This window comes from Pollicipes pollicipes, unplaced genomic scaffold (assembly GCF_011947565.3).
Source record: "Pollicipes pollicipes isolate AB1234 unplaced genomic scaffold, Ppol_2.1 Scaffold_3087;HRSCAF=3621_pilon_pilon_pilon, whole genome shotgun sequence".
In the NCBI taxonomy this organism is placed as follows: Eukaryota; Metazoa; Arthropoda; class Thecostraca; order Pollicipedomorpha; family Pollicipedidae; genus Pollicipes; species Pollicipes pollicipes.
In genome coordinates this window covers 12,489,125-12,511,717 of record NW_023596225.1, presented here as the reverse complement: position 1 = coordinate 12,511,717, position 22,593 = coordinate 12,489,125, and the positions used below count along the sequence as shown (strand labels likewise).

At 50.8% G+C, this 22,593-nt stretch overlaps 1 protein-coding gene across 1 annotated transcript in view; it reads left to right on the top strand.

The window, feature by feature from the left end:
- LOC119089388 (adenylate cyclase type 2) overlaps positions 1 to 22,168 on the top strand; it is a 174,001-nt gene extending 151,833 nt beyond the window's left edge. The window contains exons 11-18 of the mRNA XM_037212053.1: positions 2,446 to 2,647; positions 2,834 to 2,935; positions 3,370 to 3,729; positions 8,039 to 8,185; positions 8,468 to 8,563; positions 9,006 to 9,120; positions 10,689 to 10,813; positions 20,431 to 22,168. Coding sequence (XP_037067948.1) covers positions 2,446 to 2,647; positions 2,834 to 2,935; positions 3,370 to 3,729; positions 8,039 to 8,185; positions 8,468 to 8,563; positions 9,006 to 9,120; positions 10,689 to 10,813; positions 20,431 to 21,192 — 1,909 coding nt within the window. The 3' untranslated portion in view covers positions 21,193 to 22,168. The remainder of the gene's footprint in view (positions 1 to 2,445; positions 2,648 to 2,833; positions 2,936 to 3,369; positions 3,730 to 8,038; positions 8,186 to 8,467; positions 8,564 to 9,005; positions 9,121 to 10,688; positions 10,814 to 20,430) is intronic.
- Positions 22,169 to 22,593: the final 425 nt, after the last annotated feature.

Sequence of the window (22,593 nt, the reverse complement as noted above, 5' to 3'; positions counted from 1 at the left end):
AATAAATGCGTGCAGTAAAATTCTCTACCAGGCCTTGCTGGTGTTGCACCAGGCTCTGCTTTCGTGATGTGGTGGTGAAAAAAGAAAAAAAGAGGGATGCGTGAAAACCTTGCATTTGGCACGCAGCTGCAGGTTGTGATGCATTTTGTAAACAAACCGAACTTAATGCGTGCAAACGGCTGGAGTCACTGGGATTCTTGGGCTTAAGGCACCTGGCGCCCTTGCTCTTTGCATACATAGACATGATTCAGATGTAGGTGAGGCAGGACATAGCCATAGGTGTTCAGGTTCTGTGGAGCCTCGTTTATGCTTGGTGGTTTCAAGTGAGCTCGGTTTTGGATGACATCTCAAAAACCTCAGGAAGGGAAATAGGGGTTTGGCATGTGCGATTAGACAGTATCAGGCAGGAGTGAGAAATTCACATTAAATTTGGGAAAAAAGAGTGAAGAATTCTTCCTCGTAGGGTGATGCTTGACACCCAAAGTCGGCAATTCTAGGACACTGGCTCAGAACCTTAACACGGGGGGGGGGGGGGGGGCGCTCTTTAACATTGCACGGGCCCGCGCGCACGAGCTGACCCAAAATAGAACTGTAACAGGCTGGAACCACGCCTGTCCCTCACATTACGGACTTGTCGGCACGAGCTGGCTCGGCGTCGCATGCATTATTCAGACAGGCGTGCTGACGGCCGGCCGGCCGCCCCGGCCTGTGTCGGCCGGCCCGGTCCGTGTCGGCCAGCCCGGTCCGTGACTGCCGTCGGCCCTCTGCGTGTCTGCCGGCCTGCTCCATGTTTGCCGCCGGACCGGTCCGCGTTCACCGGCCCGGTTCGTGTCCGCCGGCCCGGTCCATGTCTGCCGGCTCGGTCCGTGACTGCCGCCGGCCCTCTGCGTGTCTGCCGGTCCGGTCCGCATTTGCCGCCGGTCCGAGTCTGCCGGCCCTGTCCTTGTCTGCCGGCCCGGTCCGTGTCTGCCGGCCCGATCCGTGCCTACCGCCGGACCAGGCCAGATGTCGGGCTGCCTTGGACAATCATTTCGTCACGTTTTATCAAGCATTATATCTCAGGCACCTGACCGTTTGTGGCTGGCTGCAGCCACGGTGAAGTGTCCATGGTTCTGGTCGATGCGTAACAGGATTCCATTTCAGTAATGCTTAAAACAACTTTTGCGAGCGACTGATGTCGAAATGTGTCTGTGGCTTTGTTATCTTTAACATTTTGTAAGTTGCAGCTACGATGCAATCAAAATGCGTGTCCCCAGTAGACGTGCTTTTGCCGTCTCCAATCATGTGTTAGTACGTCCACTCCAAATGGTTATCGGAGAAAGCCCGCGCTTTTCAGACCTCCGCTGGCGTTTTAAGGAGGAACCAGCCAAAACATTGGAGGGTTATGAAGCGGCATGCATTGTCATGATCACTGCTGCTGAAGTCTGCAGATAATGCCGTACCTGGTCGTGCCCTGCGGTCCAGCTGGGGCTCGGTGCCGCAGCGTCTCCTGCCGGCGTCGTCGCTCATTTTTCGAGTTTGCTCATTGTCGGCAGCATTCAGCGGCGCAGATCGAACGAGCACCTCCTCGAAGTACGCACCAATGTCAATGAAAACGACTTACCAATAACGTGCATTTGGTAGTGCAAAAGAATATGTCTGCTGTTAACTGAACGTTTCAGAGAGATGCGGTTATGTTGTTTTAAAATTGCCTCATTGACAGTGCTACAACCCATCCACTACGGCTAAGAGCGTAGCAATGTGACTTACAGCAATATGGGTACACTACGTGCCAAATGTTCCACTGTACTTGAACTTTTTTTAGGAAAATGGCCCCGCGTTCTACACTTGGATTGACAAGGCTTATCATATGTAATTTGAGTCCTGTGGAGGGCGCCTATGGCCGTTTTCATCTAAGCAGAACATAAGCAGGTTAAGATTTTAGTGGCTGGTAGGCAACCAACCTACATCGAAGCGTGTCTCGCATCAGTGGTTCCGTGGTAACCACGCTGGGAAACTTGGTGTTTACGTTGTTCAAGTTGTATACCTGCGGTTTGGTTGAAATAGTGCGCGATGTGAACTGCTAAACTGTAGCTTCATTGAATTATAATTTGGCAGGGCTCAAGCTGCAACAGTCGGCTTGGACCTATTTTTAATGCTAGCTTGAAAAGACGATTCTAGGATGGCACTTAACCCAGCGTATTACCGACGATGTCCTGAGACTAGCCCCAGGCTTCCCCCAACTTAGAATACAAATCCTGTAGGCGCGCTCGCGTTGTTCATTTACGGTGAGCCTGTAAACGCAGTCGTACATTAACACATCATAATGTATGTAGATGGATCTGTAGCTTAACCCAGGGTTCATTGCAGCCAATGACAGCCTCCCATCGAGCCCGGCAATACCAGACCTCCATCGGCCTACTGTGCCTTGCAATGCTCCCGTCACGCGGGGCCTGGCGCCGGCAGGTCTCTGCTGGCTTACTGCACCTTCTCTGTCACGTTCGCGGTCCTGGCGCTGGCGCGGCTAGTACTCAGCCTACAACCTGATCGAGCCGGCGTGACCGCCACGCCATCTGTCCGTGGCAAACCGATACTAAGTGTCGGCCTACAGACGGCGCTGGTCGTCGCCGCCTCACTCCTGGCCGCCGCGTCAGCCGTTGTTACCATGGTACGTTGTCAGCGTCATTGAATGCATATTAATATGGCGGGCTTATGACAAGAGCCGGTTAGCAAGCAATGCAGTGTGTTGCATGCTGACATGGACATTTGTGCACTCAACGCTCAACTCCCCATCGACCGCACGTGCCCGTGAAGAGCATCTGACATCTATAAGCTCTTACGGCTGATTCCACAGATGGATGACATAGATCCAAGCGTGTTGCCGGTGTCGCTGGCGACCATCAACGCCAGCAACACGGTACTGCTGCCGCCTGTTGACATTTTACGCCGGGGAGAGGTCAGTTGGGTCATGCCCTCCTCGCCGCTCGGCTGCTGTGGCGTTGTTGGTGCGGCTGTAAACGCGTCCCCCGGGAGAGGTCAGTTGGGTCATGCCATCCTCGCCGCTCGGCTGATGTGGCCACCAGGGCTGCATTGTTGGTGCGGCTGTAGACGCGTCCCGGTATATTGTGACGTCACACACGTACTGGACACGGTCTATTGTGACGTCACACGCGTACTGGACACGTGTCCGCTATGTATTCTATTCCGCTAAGAGAAACGTTTTATCTATTAATTATGTTTCATCTAGTCACCTCAAAGCGCAGCTTATGCCCGTGAAAAGCCTTGAAAAAATATTGCAGTTTGCACCGATCCTGAAAAGAGCCCTGAAGTGAAGGTTTCAGTTTGCACCCAATCGACAGTCTTTGACATTCTTCCTGCCTGCGCCGACAGTGCTCACTGCTCGCCACCCTGCTCTCCCTGTTCATCACGCTGGTCTTCCTGCGCGCTAACTTCCTACTGAAGCTGGCGCTGATGCTGCTCAGCTGCATGGCGCACCTGCTGGTGCTGTGCCAGACGACTGCCGGAGGAGGTTGGCCGTTCCATCTGCTGCAGCTGGTGGCCGCCTGCAGCCTACTGCACGCGCTGGACCGGCAGGCCGAGCGGAACGCCCGCGCAGACTTCCTCTGGCGCAGCAAGCAGCGCTGCGAGCAGGAGGATGTGGAAACCATGCGCGGCATCAACAAGGTGCTGCTGGAGAACATTCTGCCGCACCACGTCGCTTCCCACTTCCTCAGCAGCAAGGGAATGGAGGTGAGGCTGCATTGGCTGGAGCGCAGACAACGGTGGTAGGCTGCGCGGGAACGGACTGGCGTTGTGGTTCGGGGTCAGGGGTCAACGGTCAATGGTCAGGGATCAGGGTTGAAGTCGGCGGTAATGTGTGGCGGACTACCTGCGGGGCCGGTACAGAAATTCAGTGCATACACAAACGGGATGCTGACTGCGCCTTTAACAACCCCCTAACTAATAACCTTGTCGGGGAGGAAAGAGGAGCAAGAGCGCAATACAGAATGGTTTATTTCTCTGGGTCTGTAGATCGCCGCACATCACGCTTAGCTGCAATCAAACTGAGAGCTTTAAGTAGTTTGTTTGGGTTCAGCCAAGCTGGGAGCTAAAATAATCTTGGTGGAATTTAATGAAACAGAGTGCTGGAAGAAATTTGTGAAAGGTCAGTCAAACAGGGAGCTGAAAGGATTTGTCAGGGTTGTTTCCGAGCACTTAGTGTCTGTATCGTCCAAACTGAAGCGTGTGGACAAAGTGGACTTTAGGGTGTGTCATTGAGGATTGAATCTATTGGAATCAGCTGAGACAAAGTTTCTCCCTGGCACGCGGATTAATAGTAAACTTTCAGGTCTGTCGCACTGCACAAATGTTGATATTCGTGAGGCGAGAGCAGTTTTTCTTTGGTGGGCAAAAAAAAAACGCATTCGATACTAGCGCCACCTATTTTACGCACTGGGCTCATCCTCCAACAAGCCTCAAAGCTGCCACTTTCCACACCACTGGTACTTGATGGTTTAAGTATGAAATAAATATCATGAAGAGCACCAGCAAAACATTGCTAAACAGTTTTTAGGCTGACTTTTTAGCATGGAACATTAATTTTTGGAAAAACCCAAAGCTTTGCAGCTATGAGAATGCTCTAGAAGACCGGGTTTGGCTCAAGTTTGTTATCGCTAATGCATCATTGTGATGTTTATTTACAATTTATGGGCTTTTTACGTGGGAGATGTGTTTATAAGTTTAGTTTTGCCGGTGCTGAAACATTTCTTTCGAGCACTTATTTGCATAAGAATGCCGAGGGCTACACGTTCACGCACAAAATATTTTGTGATGGGCCAGCCGGCTCTGGTCTCACCACCAACTGCCGACTACGGGAAAGCATTGCACTATATCAGGTGGCTGAGCCAATCGAAGAGGAATCTCACTAATGTCATATTCAAGACCGCGAGGGTAGAAATCAGGGTACCATGGAGCAACGAAGTGATCCCTGTTCATGATATAAAATACATGACAAAATTGATCGAGGGGATTGATATCACCCCAACAGAGCGGCTTGTAAGAAATCAAAGGAAGAAAGAGGGTGACCCCAACGCCGCCACCGCGCAATTCAACAGGCTTCTTGATGTCGCGAAATGCAAGCGCAAGTCCCAGTGCAGTTTCTCAAGCCCAGTTGCCTGCACAGTGTGTCAGGAGGAGGCTGCCATAAAGGACCAGTGCAGGCACCGGAAGTTAACCTTGGGATCGTATGACCGGGATACGATTGTGACTAGGGAAGCTCGCGAGGTGCAGAAGATGGCCAGACAACTCCAGGGGCGTCGTGACTCGGCCGCCAAGGAGTCAGTGTCCGCTGCTGAACCTTAGTCGCCTTCCACGCCGACTGCCGAGCCAGCGCTGGCTGCTAGCGCTGACCCCGAGCCTGCTCCGGGACCAAGTGGTCTCAGCGGTGGCGAGCCAGCCGAGAACACGAGCTCTTATACTGGTTCCGTATATGGTAGAAGGTGGTGACGACGCCAATTGTTCGTTCCGGTTGAGACCACTGCCACTATAGATTATACCGTCAACGACCTGACCAACACCGCTCTGGCGGTTGACAGCTGCGGTGGCTCGAACCGGGCCGTTACTGATATCATCAACGCCTTTCAACAAGACAGCAGAGACCGACTGGCTACTTGAAATTAAATACTGTAGATCCTAAAAAGAGTTGCTGCGCAAGAGACAGACAGAAAGGACACGACTCGTTAAAATTTTGAATCAATCCACGAGTGAGGTCTGACCATCCTCTGCTCCGACGTCCGTGAAGGCAGGAGCTACATGAGCCACGCGGAGCCAGACGAATGCCGTCGAGAAACACGTGGTTGTCATCACTGAGCCGGGCAGTCGCTACGTGACTCATTGTACGTCCGAGTTCGGCCGCGCCCTGCACTTGTTCAATGAGGTACACTCCGTGAGCCCGCAGTGCGACAGTCACATTAATGTGCTCGGCTGCGATGGCACGGCCGTCAACACCGAAACGATAGGCGACGTGTTCCGGCCGTTTGAGCTGGCCACCGAGTCACCCGTACATTGGTTCATCTGCCAGCTGCGTGGCAACGAACTGAACCCCACCTATCTGCTGCTGGGCTTGGACGGCACGACAACGGGATCAAATTTTTTAATGGACCCATTGGCAAGACCTCTGCCGGAGAGGTCTGGGAGAGGGACGTTGTGCCATCCAAGCCTAGGTCGAGGCACGTGCCTGATTCAGCCTGATTCGACCTGATTCAGCAGCTGAGCACCAACCAGCAGCTGCTATACCTTCTGGCCTCCGGCGTTCAAAACGGCTCCGTCCGAAACCTGGCAGCCCAGCGGCGAATCGGGACCATCGAACCATGTCAGGTGAATATGAAAACGCAGTATCTTCGAAGATATAACAATAAGTGTTTAAATTGATCAAGTATGAATTGATATTTCACGTGCTCACTGTTGAGCATTTACTTATTGTCATACCTTGTGCCGTAGTATGTCGCATCATTTGCTAGCTGGTTCATGCTTACTAGCATATTTGTTTATATGTATTCCGTCACATTTAAGGGATCTAGATATCGGCATAATTACATACACTAAAGAGGCGCAACCATTTTTGTATAGTCTAATGCTCAGTTCGTAGCGGATTGTTCTAATGCATTAGCTTTTTCAGATGGTTGACACTGGCCGCTCGTCTACTCCTAGTTCACATCTCTACCGAGACCTCCAGCGGCGCTGTCAAGAACCTCGTCCAGTGCGTGGCCAGCCACTACGTGCCGGTATGGTCTGCCATCCGGCAAAAAAGCGGCTGCGACATTGGCTTACGCAACTTGTTCCGGAGCATTGCGCTGCTCCGCGACCTGCCGCAGCACAAACAGGCCACGGTGCAGCCAGTCCTTCGACGTAACAGGTACTGGGTCCGTCCGGAACAGCTACTGCTGGACATGGTGTGGGATGAGAACCGCAGATCGTCGATCGTCGCACGTCGCGTTCCGGTCTTCTTCAGCACATAGTCTTCGCCATGTCAGCGGTAAAGTTTGAGGCCGTGAGGTGCAAAGAACTGATTCGCTGGCACGGACCAGTCACACAGCCTCCGCTGCGAGACCTCCGCGAATGCGACCTGCGGAACAAAGTGCAGGCTCCACAGGCAATCTCGCCCTATCTGGTTCACACAAGGAATGCAACCAGCGCCGCACTGCCGAGGACGTCTGGGTCTGGAGCTGGAGCTTCGGCAAGATATGGAGCCAGCTGCAAAGGTAGTTCTGCTACCGTGCGATCTCTCCCAATGCGCATTTTGGGTTTCCTGTCAGTGAGTAGTTGCTGTTTGGGCCGGCGCATCGAATACACGGGCTCGGCAAGAAGCAAGATGTGCATGGGTTCAGCCTACCGCCCACCCCACCCGCCCTCTACGTTCGTGGTACAGGCTGCAGAACTTGCTGTATGTATTAAATGGTACACCAGACAATATATTCTGAGTCATGTTACACGTAGTTTTGTTTGCATCACGTCAGTTGCCTTAGAGAAGTGAAGGCTTAAAGCAATGCTAACCAGCATGCTCGTACGAGTTCATACTCAACAGCACATAAAGTTTCCGCCAAATGGCAATCAATCGGGCAGTATCTGATCCGCATATTAGACCGTAGAGCGGAATATTCTCGTACGACGACTTAAGGAGTGCTCGGTAGCATCATTTCTATACGCAAAGGTATTTTGTGACGCTTGTCGCCCACGGCCCGGTGTTACCTGCGGCGGCGGACGCCGCCCAGCATGGGGTGACTGCAACGCCGGGCTTGGGTTTATGGTGATATTTCGATCGACTCGTGCCTCACGAATCTAAGTTTCTGGGAAGAAATTTTGCTATGCCGTGTACTTTTGGGCTCCTGCGCCAAATATTTTCTTTGTCTCACTTGATTTTGTCACCGATGACACCTTAGTGGACATGTGACTTTCAAAGAAGCCTAAAAGTGGACTGTTCGAACACACCCCCGCACCGGGTTCATGCTTGAATACTTTGCCCCGTACCTCAAACCTAATACCAGTGCTGCTGTGTCAACAGGGCCTGTATCACGAGCGGTACAGCTCTGTGGCCGTCATGTTCGCATCCATACCCAACTACCGCGAGTTCTACGATGAAACGGACGTTAATAAACAGGGACTGGAGTGCCTGCGCTTGCTCAACGAGATCATCTGTGACTTTGACAAGGTCAGCAGAGATGGTGATGGTACATGCAGTTGATGGTATAACCATGTGATGTATAGTTCGGTACGGTAGCATTGATGGGCTTTAAGCATGGGCACACCAGGTTCATCCTGGTACGCATGACAATACCGAGTAGTGAACAATTCCCGAAACCCGCAAGCTCTCTTGTTTAATAACTGAAGTGGCATATTACTTCTTGAGCACTTGTGCATCTAAATTATAACTGCGAACGGAGGAGCCTAGGACCAGGCAATCTCAGCATCTGAACCTTAACCGAATTTTCAGCTCCTGCTCAAGCCGAAATACAGCACTGTGGAGAAAATTAAAACAATCGGCAGCACGTACATGGCGTCGTCCGGCCTGCAGCCTGGCAAGGAGGAGGTGGGTGGCAGCACGGCTGGTGGCTCCACTCCCGGTCGCAGCCGCTGTCTCCGCGCGCCCTCGCCGTGGCCGACTGGCGCGCTCCGGTGGCGCCCTCGGCGAGCACCGGCTGCGCTTTCCATTTACACGTGCTGACTTGTGGAGATGGCGCTTCGCTACCCCTGGCGCCTGACGTGAGCATGCCAGAGCAGACCCACATATCATCTGCTGGGTCAGAAACGGTCAATTTATATTGTTTCCAACAACTGGCAACTCCCTGGAAATCTCCAAACTGCATAGCTTAGCACGCAACATAGCAGGTTGCGGCGGCGCTCACGCCTACGTACATCAAATGAGGTACAGTTTTAGCAGCCCTCTTTTGGGAGGGTCTGTCGCCCAAACATCTTGCATCGTTCTCGATCCACGTTAGACGCCCGCCTCCCTGTCTGCCTTGCGTTTATAGGATAAAGCGCGCCAGGAGCACAACGTCATCACGCTGGTGGAGTTCGCCACGTCACTGATGGGCGCCCTGGACGTTATCAACCGCGAGAGTTTCCAGAACTTCAAACTCAGGACCGGTAATCTACCCTGTGTGTGGTGCCAGAGGTCTCGATTCGCGAGGTGGACATTAGCGGAGGGTTTCACTGGCGTCATAAGCGGTGAACCGAGCCGTGTTCATGCCAAAACGAAGCACTGCGGTCACTTCGGCTGGATTAATGGGTGTCGTCCATAGCGAGGGCAAGAAGGAAAGGAATGCAGCGGCTGGGGAGGAGAGGGGGAAGGGGAGGGAGGGAGTGTGACGTGATGTAAGGGAGAATGACCTTCAGCTCTGGGCTTCTGGCATTATGTGTTCAGACATCTTATGCCGGATTATCCACATTCAATTTTTATCATAAGCCCATGAACCACGTCACATGATTGCTGGTGGTCATAAACACAGCCTGAAACGCCGATTGCTGCCATAGTCAAGGCAATGAGCTTTTCAAATGATAAATTTTGATTTTGAGGCAATCGTCTTTGGGGCTAGGGAGAGATGACATTTAGCAGACGCTTCAGGCAATGAAAATATCAGAGGCAAATGGCTATAGCGTAAAGTTCGCACGTGGTAACTGAAAGCACTAGTCATGTAATGCAATTTATTGCGTTCTATAATGAAGTAATGGAAACAGAAGAAAAACGGTATCCAAATGCTCCGCCATGGGCGTGGAAGAAAATCAGATTTACATCCTATTTGTTGTCAACCCGTGGCCACTCGCTTTCCAAAACAATTTGCGTTGAGGCGCAGGCAGCTTCCGTGTACCAGCGTGACCTGGGCCCCACGGGCTGCGCCGCCGCGCGCCACAGGACCACCAAACGAGAGCCGATTGCCCGAGCACGATCCCGGATTTCACCTTTTTGCAGCTGGAAACGCTGTCGCCATGACAACATGGAATTACGGGATAACCGGAAACGCCATGATAACATGGAATTACGGGATAATGCACCATAATGTAAACTCCATGAAGCGGTGTCTGGCTCGGTAGCAGCCGTTACAGCGTTCGGAAACTTTTTTTATCGCGGCTACGATAGTGCAAACTCAGAAAAATGAGTATCTGCGAGCTCGCTGAGGTGGAAGGTGCTCATCGAGTAGGCTCCAAACTGTCTTAAGCTGGCCATTCATGAATTGCGTGCCCCTGGTTATGCCTCGCAAACATTTTTGTTTCTCATTATTTTGAAACACACCCGAGTGTGACGGTAGCCAGTGCAGAACTTCCTCCCACTATTATGCTTCCGTTACGCTCTTTGAACCCATCCCCTTCCCTCCATGTGAAACGTTGCTGATCAACAACCCCCAGCAGCCTTAGGATCTGGACATTATAACCAGCCCGAGGCGTTCTCCTCCCCGGACTTGGTTCTGGGCGTTATAGTCAGCCCGAGACTGTCTCCGATCCCGGACTTGGTTCTGGGCGTTGTAATCAGTCCGAGACTGTCTCTGTCCCCGGACTTGGTTCTGGGCATTATAGTCAGCCCGGGGCTGTCCCCGACCCGGACTTGGTTCTGGGCGTGGTAATCAGCCCCATACTGTCTCCGTCCCCGGACTTGGTTCTGGGCGTTGTAATCAGTCCCATACTGTCTCTGTCCTCATGTGCATGGCGTTGCCCGGCAGGCATTGATCAGGGCGCCGTGATAGCCGGCGTGGTGGGCGCCACCAAACCCCAGTACGACATCTGGGGCGACACCGTCAACGTAGCCAGCCGCATGGACAGCTGCGGAGTCACTGGGCGGATACAGGTCAGCTATGGAGTTACGGGGCGGACACAGGTCAGGTACGTAGTCACCGGGCAGATACAGGTCAGGTACGTAGTCACCGGACAGATACAGGTCAGGTACGTGGTCACCGGACAGATACAGGTCAGGTACGTAGTCACCGGATAGATACAGGTCAGGTACGTAGTCACCGGACAGATACAGGTCGGGGGTACGTACACCGGACAGATACAGGTCAGGTACGTAGTCACCGGGCAGATACAGGTCAGGTACGTAGTCACCGGACAGATACAGGTCAGGTACGTAGTCACCGGACAGATACAGGTCAGGTACGTAGTCACCGGACAGATACAGGTCAGGTACGTAGTCACCAGGCGGATACAGGTCAGGTACGTAGTCACCGGACAGATACAGGTCAGGTACGTAGTCATCGGACGGATACAGGTCAGGTACGTAGTCACCGGACAGATACAGGTCAGGTACGTAGTCACCGGGCAGATACAGGTCAGGTACGTAGTCACCGGACAGATACAGGTCAGGTACGTAGTCACCTGGCGGATACAGGTCAGGTACGGAGTCACCGGGCAGATACAGGTCAGGTATGTAGTCACCGGGCAGATACAGGTCAGGTACGTAGTCACCGGGCAGATACAGGTCAGGTACGTAGTCACCGGACGGATACAGGTCAGGTACGTAGTCACCGGGCGGATACAGGTCAGGTATGGAGTCACCGGACAGATGCAGGTCAGGTATGTAGTCGCCGGGCGGATACAGGTCAGCTACGGAGTCACCTGGCAGATACAGGTCAGGTACGTAGTCACCGGACGGATACAGGTCAGGTACGTAGTCACCGGGCGGATACAGGTCAGGTACGCAGTCACCGAACAGATACAGGTCAGGTATATAGTCGTCGGACGGATACAGGTCAGGTACGGAGTCACCGGGCAGATACAGGTCAGTTATGTAGTCAGCGGGCGGATGCAGGTCAGGTATGTAGTCACCGGGCAGATACAGGTCAGGTACGTAGTCACCGGGCAGATACAGGTCAGGTACGTAGTCACCGGACGGATACAGGTCAGGTACGTAGTCACCGGGCGGATACAGGTCAGGTATGGAGTCACCGGACAGATACAGGTCAGGTATGTAGTCGCCGGGCGGATACAGGTCAGCTACGGAGTCACCGGGCAGATACAGGTCAGGTACGTAGTCACCGGACGGATACAGGTCAGGTACGTAGTCACCGGGCGGATACAGGTCAGGTACGCAGTCACCGGCAGATACGTCAGGTATATAGTCGTCGGCGGATACAGGTCAGGTACGAGTCACCGGACAGATACAGGTCAGGTATGTAGTCAGCGGGCGGATACAGGTCAGGTACGGAGTCACCGGGCAGATACAGGTCAGTTATGTAGTCAGCGGGCGGATACAGGTCAGGTATGTAGTCACCAGGCAGATACAGGTCGGTTATGTGGTCACCGGGCGGATACTGGTCAGGTACGTAGTCACCGGGCGGATACTGGTCAGGTACGTAGTCGCCGGGCGGATACAGGTCAGCTACGGAATCACCGGGCGGATACAGGTCAGCTACGGAGTCACAGGACGGATACAGGTCAGCCACGGAGTCACCAGGTGGATCGTTATGCGATGAGCGCGGACATCGATGGCAGCGCCCCTGGCGGCGGATTTGTCACTATTTTGTGTGGTCAAAGTATTTTTTCTCTGTGTTGAAAACACCGTTGGCGTGTACAAAGAACTGTAGAAATACCTTTTACACGTCTTGATCAGTTGCAATAGATAAATATACATTTTTCATGTTTATGTTGTTTTACGATTCCGACATATATCATCAACTTGTTCCACAAAGTAGACCTTGCGTCTTTGTGTGGCCTGTAACGTGCTAGATTGATTAGAATCGTAAAATGTTCACCCTTTACAGTTAAGCTAAGATGCGGGAGAATTGTTTTCTTCAACCAAAATAGAACTAGGGACAAACCTTGGTTCTACCTCAGATGAATACAACTTGTACAAGTATTTTCCTTATGAGGCAAGCGGTCAAATTTTTGACATTTATAAGTAGATTATAGAGTTTTTCCACCTTGGGCCATATACCTTGGTTCGTTGTGAGTGTAGGAATACACAAAACTTTAGTTTTCAAGAAATTCGGTTCGGCCTGCTTTACTTGAAGAGTACCTGATCCTTGCAAGCGGACGAACATTATCGGGTAAGCCCTCATTTTTTTGTCCTCTTCCTGTACGCACTTAAGCCACCCAGTTCCGCTTCATCCTTGAACTTTGGCCATGTTTCAGGTTAACAGAGGGAGCCGAAATGTTTAGAACCTTGATCACAACTCCTCGCAACATAGGCAACATCATATTCGATCGCCATGGGAAAAAATTCTGCCCAGATTTCCACAGAGCATGGCGATAAAGCAGCATTGTGGAGCACTGTCAAGTTCTGACCAGCCTTTAAATTGCCCATTTGACCCCTTGCATGAAAATTTAGACCCGTGTTGGTCAGGTCACCAAACCAGACCCGACAATCCAGGTCATCCATTAAAAAGTTGACCTCATGTCGCGTTTAGAAGAGACATGTTTGTGTCGAGGATAAGCGTAAAAGATCAACCGAATATGTTGCGACAAAGAAAATGATTATCTAACATATTTCAATATACCGGTAGTCATTAAAGTGAGGACAGGTCATCTTTTAGCTCGAATTATATTTCCGGTGATTTATATCTATTCTTTCCCTATTTTGTCTTAGATTTTGCCATAAGCATGGTCAATGGCCCATCCGTAAAAAACACCATGAAAGCAGGGAACCACAAAAAGCATGCTTGGCCTTAGGTTAGTTCAAGACCCCCAAAATACCCCGAGTCCAAGAAGCAGTCGAAAATAGGTAATGTACGGCGCGCGACCGGCTGGTGCCGACGGCGTTGGCGCGCGGCCGGCTGGTGCCGACGGCGGTGGCGCGCGGCCGGCCGGTGCCGACGGCGGCAGGACGCGACCGGCTGGTGCCGACGGTGGCGCCCGGTCGGTGCCATCAAACCGGCCGCATAAAAGTTAAGCCGAGTAGCAATCGTGGTTAAAACGTTTTGTAGAGATTGATAACGTCGCTCTGAATAAACCCATTGACAACTGTTAATGGCACGCAATGGTGCGTTGGCATGAGGTGTGCGGTAAAATGTAAGAAACGCTGGAGTGCACGCTTGAATTTATGCAATTTGAACAATTAAATGAAGCATAAAATTTGTGATGTCTGCTGATTTGACAATTGCCACAAACCGCACTTCATAGTGACTCATTAAGAATGACTCTTAATGAGACTGTATCACATAAAAACTAAAAATCACAAACCAACACAGATATGCAACCACAATTTAGTTTGGCACAAAGATTGGTGCTAGAAAAAATATTTAGGATGTAAAGCTAAACGGTTGCATAATTTAACCACATTTGTAAGATCACAATGATATGCATGTGACTGAAGAATAATACAAAAAGGCAAAAAGTTGACAACACTATATCAATTACAACAAATATCCCAGATCACTTCACAACAGGCTCTTCATGATATGCATCACCACAGACCATCATGGAAGCTATGGTGAATGACAAAATGCTGTGGGCAGACATAAGGTGGTCCAAATTTAAGACTAAATTGCACTATTTGCCCCATTTGAGACAGCTTGCAAATACTTGTCTTGCACATTGTCAAAACATGAATCATAGCTCAATGGACACGGTAGTTTTGTATTACTTTAAGATGTATTACATCAAAGTTTAAACTTATCAAGCCAAGTAAGGACCACAATAAAACAGACAGCCATTGCACTGATCAAAGCACAGTTCAGAACAGGTTAATATGTAGGACCCCGTCAAGAGCGTAGGGCCCTCCATTCAAGTAGGAAGTTCCCAAGGCCCATTGTAGAGGGCCTCTGAGTGATCAAGTGTGCCCGAGCAGGTGAACAAATAGGGCTCCCAACAAGAGCGTAGGGCCCTCCATTTGAATCGGAAACACCGAAGACCCCATGTAAATGGCCCCAGAATGATGGAATATGCCCGAGCATCTTATCAGAACTGGCCCGACAAGAGAGTAGGGCCATCCATTGAAATAGTAAGTAACCAAAACCCAGTGCGGAAGGCCCCCGAAAGATGGAGTATACCCGAGTAGATTGTGAGATGGCCCAGACAAGAGCGTAGGACCCCAAATTCAAATACCAAGACCCAATATATAGAGTCCCCGAACAATCCAGTTTGGCAGAGGCGGCGGACAGATGGGGTCTCGACCATTGCTTAGAGGCCTCCATTGTGATGGGAAGTACCCAAGGCACAATGTGGACGGCCCCCGGATACTCGAATGGGCCCGAGCAGGTTAACGGATGGGGCCCCGACAAGAGCGTAGGGCCTTCCGTTCAAATGTGAAACACTCGCGACACGATGTAGAGAGCACCGAATAATCGAGGGTGCCAGAGCAAGTTGACAGATAGGGCCCCGAAAAGAGCGGAGGACACTCCATTCAAAAATGAAGTACCCAAAACCAGATGCAGAGGTCCTCCACAATGGAATGGGCCTGAGGGTCTTATAAGAGGGGGCCCGACAGGAGCGTGAGGCCCTCCTTTCAAATAAGAAGCACCCAAAACCCGGTGCGGACGGCCCCCGAAAGATGAAGTGTACCCGAACAGGTTATCAGATGACCTCGATAAGAGCGCAGGGCCCTAAATTCAAACACCAAGAACCAATGTGCAGGGCCCCCCCCCGAGCAATCCAGGGTGGCCGAGGAGGCGAACAGGAGCCTCCGACAAGTGCGTAAGGCCCCATGCAAATAGCACGTGCCCAAGGCCCAATGTAGAAGGCACCTGGAGGATCGAATGTGCCCGAGCAGGCTATCAGATAGGCCCCCGCAAGAGCGCAGGGCCCCCATTCAGAAAAGAAGTGCCGAAGACCCAGTGTGGAGGGTACTCGAACGACTGAGTGCACCCAGGCCGGCCATCAGATGGGCCCCGACAAGAGTGTAGGGTCCTAAGCAAGCAAGTGACAGAGAACTGGAAACGCCCTGGACCAATGTAAAGGGCTCATGAGCAAATCGTAAGTGTGTCGGTAAGTTAACCGAGAACCACGTAAAGGGCCCCTGAGCAACCAATATTATCTCGGTAGGTTAAGATATGAAACTCAGGATATAGCTCACAGAGCCTTTCTGGCTAATGCAGAAAGTCCGTGTAAGGGCCCGTAATTGATAGGAGTGCCCCGGAACACCAACAACAGCGCAGGGCCCTCCGAGCAAACGCAAAGAAATGAAAGAGAACATGGAATGCTCCTTGACGATAGAAATGATCCTGCAAGCGGGCGTGTAGGTCTCCTGGAAACAGCATAGGGCACCTAGACAGTGTAATGAGGCTTCAAATGTTCAGTCCACAGCTTTTCCAATCATTGATGATTTTTTCGCGACTTCTCATAGGCCCTTTACTCTTGCTTATAACTATTCTTGGTCCCCTGGAAGTCCAAAAAACCCAGTTTTGTTGCGTCTTGTGTTAAAAAACTGCACCTGTTCGGCCGGCTATGGGGCCCCTCGGAGCTGATGGGCCCCTTCGGCACCCAAGAGGGGGGGGGGTGCATGCCCCCTGGCCCCCTCCTCTGGATCTGTCCCTTGGAGTATGACATGCTAAGGAGATACGTACCGGACGTTCTGATCATATATCAGGTTCAATCTTTGTTTGGAATGTCGAATGATATTTTGGTTAGCTATGGATAGGGAGGTGATGATTATCACTTATTTGAAAATCCTGTCTAGCCTGAATTGTGTCTAGCTGAGTTGGGTACAGAATTTGTATTTGCATTTTAAGTTGCATTAGAGCATTATTGAACATCATCGAGCAACATTGTTGGTCATGGAAAGGAGCTGAGACAAGAAACTGACAAAACTGGCTGCTCCATTTTTAAAGTAGGGTGTTTGTCTTCCTCCAACTCATGGAATAAAATGTTGCATACCAATTTGTGTCTTATAAACTACTGGAGTACACTCTAGAAGCACTTTCTGGGGCTGGAGCACACTTGCGTGTCTAAAAAAAATAATAGACAACATCTTATTTGATGGATAGGTATACCAGCATATTTGTGTTGTGTGCGCATCATTTTAATTGTTGTTTAGGACTCTGCATTATAATCTGCGTGAAGGCTATGTATGTGGTTTCCTCTGTAAAACAGCAGATTTTAACAGATATTTTGAGATTGATTGGTGCTGTTTTTGATCTTTTTGCTGTACCCATCAGCATTCAATATCAATATGTGGTATGATGTGACTCGATCGCTCAGAGGCCTACACATTGCGTCGTGAGTATTTCTTATTTGAATGGATGGCCCTATGTTCTTGGCGGGCCCCATCTATTCAGCTGCTCGGGTCGGTGGCGGATGCAGAGGTTCAGGGGGTGGGGGGGGGGAGGGAGGCACAGGGTCACGCCCCATGGACCATGCCGAGGTGTCCTAGAGGCTTCGAACGGGCCCATAACCGGCCGGACTGATGCAGTTTTCTTACACCAGAAACACAATGAAATTGGACACTTTTGGGCCTACAGAAGACCAAGAATCATTGTTAGCAAAAGTAAAACGTTCATAAGAGAACAAAGTGTATTCCTCGCTGGTTGAGAAAATGTTGCTTGGGGGAAACTTTGTGGCTCATTACGCCGTCTAGAGGCATTACGCTGTTGGTTGCCAGGCATCATATGTCCATTTGCCGGGTCAATCTGATCGCTAAAGAGCTTTTCACGATGCCCTCGATCTCTTGGCAGTTTCTCATAGGGCCCAATGTGCTGTTGGGACACTACCTGCCTCCATGCCTGAACAGTGTTGATCGATCAGGTTTTCCTCCACGGATTCTTCCCATTCGCCCGAAAGTCTCTATACACGTTTTTCGGTGGCCCCATATGTCAGGGCACACTCAGTTGCTCAGCGGTCCTTCATATAAGTCTCGGATTTTTTTTCTACCAACTTGGAAACCCTGTGCTGTTGCTAGGGCTCTTATAAGGTAAGGCACGGGATGCTCGATGCTCAGAGGCCCTCTACTTTGATCGAGGGCTCTCTTCCTTTGCTCTCATTTGCGGAGGACTCTTCATCCCTATCAAGGCTCGTGTTGTTAACCTGCCCGTGCACTCTTGATCGCACAGGGGTATTAATTTATGGTCTTTGATCATTCCCTTTTGCTCAGAGGGTCCTGTGCTATGGCCGTGGTCTTATATGCCAGATGCCGAGGCACTACCGATCGTTTAGGGGCCCACCACGTCGGTCTTGGGTTCTTTTTGCTTGCTCTCAAGGCCCTACACTTGTTGACGGGAGTCACTTTCTTGGCCTCCTGCGCATCCATGATCGCTCATGTTCCGTCCCTATTGCCCTTGGCGCCTTCGTCTTAGAGAAGCAGTCGAATATGCGCGTATGAATTTTTACGCGCAATTACCGGACATAATTTTAGATGATGCCGACGTCGTGTGTTATTTTCACTGGCTATTGATTGTGTGCCGCGTATTATACCAGTGCATCATGTTGTTAGCATATTTTGAAAGCTATGATATGTTTTATTCTTTCATAAGAAAGGAAAAATTCTGCACAGGTCATCAGCTATCAGCTGATTACATCGCACAGCCGGCTGACCGTAAATACATATGCTAAGAATGGGAAGGAAGTGGTATTCCGCTGGATACCGAGCCACAGGGTCCGTGCTTGTTTTTGGTGGTTGTTAGTAGCCAGCCAAGTTTATTTTGCCTGTTGTTCTGAAACACTTAGCCTCAAAATCACGGCATTTAAAATAACCCGTAGAAAATGAGTGAGCTTTATGTGTATGCATGCGTAGCACGCCTGGCTTTATAAGGGCGTGCACAGTAATATGGGTTTCCGTATCAATTAGATAAATGAATAAGTATATATATATATATATATATATATATATATATATATTACATGCGACTAGCCTTAAAACGTAATGACCGAAATGCAAGGATCTTTTTTGGAGGAGGCCCCAAGCTCCAGGGGCCCCATAATGTTGCATGCCCCCTCCCCTTGACGGAATCCTGGATCCGCCCCTGCATGCTCCTGAGAACTGAGAACTAACAACCCACCGCTCCGTGAGTCTGAATTCCACCCCAACAAAGCAGCAAATGTTGAAATAGCACTAAATTTGTGTTTGTCGCATGTTCGTGGGATTAGGCAGCAAAAGAGGAAGGACTTAATACATCAAGAACATGAAAAAATAACGGTGTCCGGCTGCCAGTGAGGCTCGTCCGCTAAAGCGCAGGTCAGCTCAGGACCACTGAAAAATTACATGTCAGTTGCGTTGTCTCTGGACGGATACATGTGCGCTGCAGGGCCACTGGGAGAATCCAGCTCAGTTATGAACATCGCCGATGGGCAAAGGTCATATCGGCAGCATGCAAATAAGTTGCCAAATGTGATCATGCAAGCAAATAAGTACATGTAGGGCAAATTAATGATGCTGCTCCGATGCAGTGGTCCTGCTTCATCTTGTACTCGCTGTTTGCTTTTGCATATCCCCGATGTACAGAGTTCTTAGGTGTCCCCGCACGAGTTTCGGCTGAGGTTTTTGGAGTAGATCGCGTCATGCCCGGATCACAAGAAGATGGACCGATTGAATGCGGATGCCGGCGATGGATGTGCCTGTGTGCAGGGTCCTGTCACACGGTCTTTTTCTTTGCCTGGTCACGCATCGATCTTCACATCCGAGCTAATAGCCATTTTTTAAACACTTCATTTCATAGAAGTTGACAGCGACGATCGTCACTTAGTTTTATCGGACTCTCTCAGTAGCCTCATAGCACTGCAGGATTTGGATTCATCACATCCCATCTTTCAGAACATTTTAAGTATTCTTACTACACTGTCCCGATCTGGGAAGGAAGTGGTATTCCGCTGGATACCGAGCCACGTTGGTATATCGGGTAATAAAGTAGCTGATGCCATAGCAAGACGTCCACGCACGCAACTCGCATCCCCACTCGCATCGACAGTATCTGCTAACGACCTGTATGCAGAAATATCTGCATTCATGTTGAAGCAGTGGCAAGCGAATTGGGATGTGCATGCTGACAATAAACTGAGAGAGATAAAGCCCCGGTGGGATCATGGCGTCCAGCTACCGTAAGGTGAGGCGGGATGAAGTGACGCTATGCCGCCTGATAATAGGACACTCATACGCAGCTCACTGATACCTGTTATGTGGGGAAGACCAATCGCGGCGTCCTCGCTGCGGAGATCGTTACACCGTACGACATGTCTTGATAGATTGTGGCCACCTCGCCTCGGAACGCATGCGCCATTTTGGATCAGGGTCCGTGCGCCAAAACGTTTCATGGTATGATGTGAGACAACTCGAGTTTAGTAAATGATGGTCACATTTTTAGTTGTCTTGAAAACGCACAACTCCATGCCATATATTGGACGTGAACTTATCTCCTTGCTTTTTCACGCATCTGTTAGATAAATAGTAAGTTACGGGCGTCATATGTCCATCGTAGTCGATGCGCCACGAAGCCCAAACCATCATCATCATTATGGGAGTAATATCGCAACGTCCGTTTGCCACTGGGGTGGGAAATTGTATCCTCACGTGGCGAGCCGTCTGACGTCCATGTTTGACATCAGGTCACGGCACGGACTGCTCAGATCCTGCTGGAGGCGGGCTACAAGCTCGACTGCAGGGGGCCCATCCAGGTGAAAGGAAAAGGCTCTCTGGTCACCTACCTGGTTCGCACCTTTTACGACCCAAGCTTCCCGCCGCTGCCACCGGCGGAGCCACCGGCTGCACTACCAACAGCTGTGCCGGACCTGACAGTGGTGACTTCGGAGAGGACACTGGAAGCCCCGAAGCCAGCAAACGGGTCTCCAAACCTGACACCATTAAGTCCAGATGTGACCGGGAGGACCCCAGACCTGAGGAAGTGGAGTCCAGATCTGACGGTGCCGAGTCCAGATCTGACGGCGCAGGGTCCAGATCTGACGGCGCAAGGTTCAGATCTGACGGCGCAAGGTCCAGACCTGACGACGCATGGTCCAGATCTGACGACGCAGGGTCCAGATCTGATGGTGCCGAGTCCAGATCTCACGGCGCAGGGTCCAGATCTGACGGCGCAAGGTCCAGACCTGACGACGCAGGGTCCAGATCTGACGACTGGCACTCCGTGCTCGGAAGCAAGGTCTCCACTCCGCTCGATGGTGTCGGTGGCCTCAAACTCACCGACAATAGAGAAGCCCAGCACCCTATCGTCGCCGAAGCCGGCTCCACCGCCATCGGCTACGGTACTGATGACAGCAACGCTGGCGATGAACGGCGCCGTGCGCTGCCAAATAGTGCCGAGCTCGGCCGCGGGGCAGCAACCCCGTCGCGGCTCGCGGCCGGTCAGCTGACAGCAGGAGAGACGTGAGACGCTTGTCTGAGTCGCGCGCGCCCGTGGGGGCCGCCATACCGCTGCGGCTGGAGTTCGCCCAGGCATCTGGGCCACCAGAGCAGCCAAGGCGTGGCTTCTTCAAACGAGCGCAAAAGCACTTCGGGATTTTTGTACTGCTAAAAAATGGAGAAAGTGGGGTAGGAAAATAGATTGGTAGTGTGGATGTCCTGTACCTTTCTGTCAGTCGGTCAATGCTGAAATCCACTTACATATGATTGCATTATTATAAGCGGCAAAGAAATCTACTTTATGTAGTGTGATTATATATATAGTGTGATTTCGTGGCACAATTTTGGATTTATTTACGACTGCAGACCAACATTCTACGGTCTGGTCTGCGGTCGTTGTTCTGTACCTGCGACATGCGCCGTGAAAAACCTTATTGCGCTCCATAACATTTTTTGCATGAAAGACATTAATGTAACAATGCTGCCGATTATCAATGAGATCGTCATTTTGGTGTCTGGAAATGGGCAACAAATTTTGTGTGGACAGTTATGTAGAATTCCGTGAAAGGATATGCAAAGAAGACCGCTTCATATATCCGTGATTCAGTTGGTAGTTGTGATTGGGGCACAATTCATGACTTCAGCCCATATCGCAGGTTCTCCGCCAACGTCGTGACGAGTTTTCATGCTTTCCACATGATGCTGTTGGACCGTGATTGTGTAGCTCTACCGTAATGAGTGTCCAATTATTGGATGTCCAAAACTGATGCTCGATGTTCCATGCTGTCAGATCGAAAAATCCTCTTCGTTGTGTAGGATGCCTCCGATAAAGGTGCCCTATTAAGTGTCAATCCTGGATGTGGGGATCAGTGTACGGTCGAATCCCTCCCACTTGGAATCCAGGGCATCGGAGCTTTGTGAACGATGAGCAGTTCACAGCGAAATCATCGAATGTCAATGTGTTCAAATACAGACTGGCGTCGCTCCGTATGTGTTGAGAAGCAGCTTAACGCTGGCGACCGGCGGACACCAGACAGGAAACGGCCAGCGTTCAGCTGGCCAACCCGCATCAGCAGAGGTTCTGAGCGCTATGAACCACTTCATCTGTGCACACGGCAGAGCAGCTATTTCCGAGTCGACGGCTGAGCGAGAGGGCTAGGCAGGAGGGCTATGCCGGAACGTCTAGTTTGTCATGTAAAACCCAAAAGTCATGTTGGTACCACAGATCGCAGGTACTTAACCCAGCTATATTTCCGAACTAATTGAAGGTGTAGTGGATATGCTAAAGGTACCCGATAAGACAGGTGATCTGAAAGATATTTTCAATATTAAAATGGTACCAGCAACGAAAATGATGCATGGATCAATGCCATGTTGCATGACTCAACACGTTTTAAGTGAATGTCACAGGT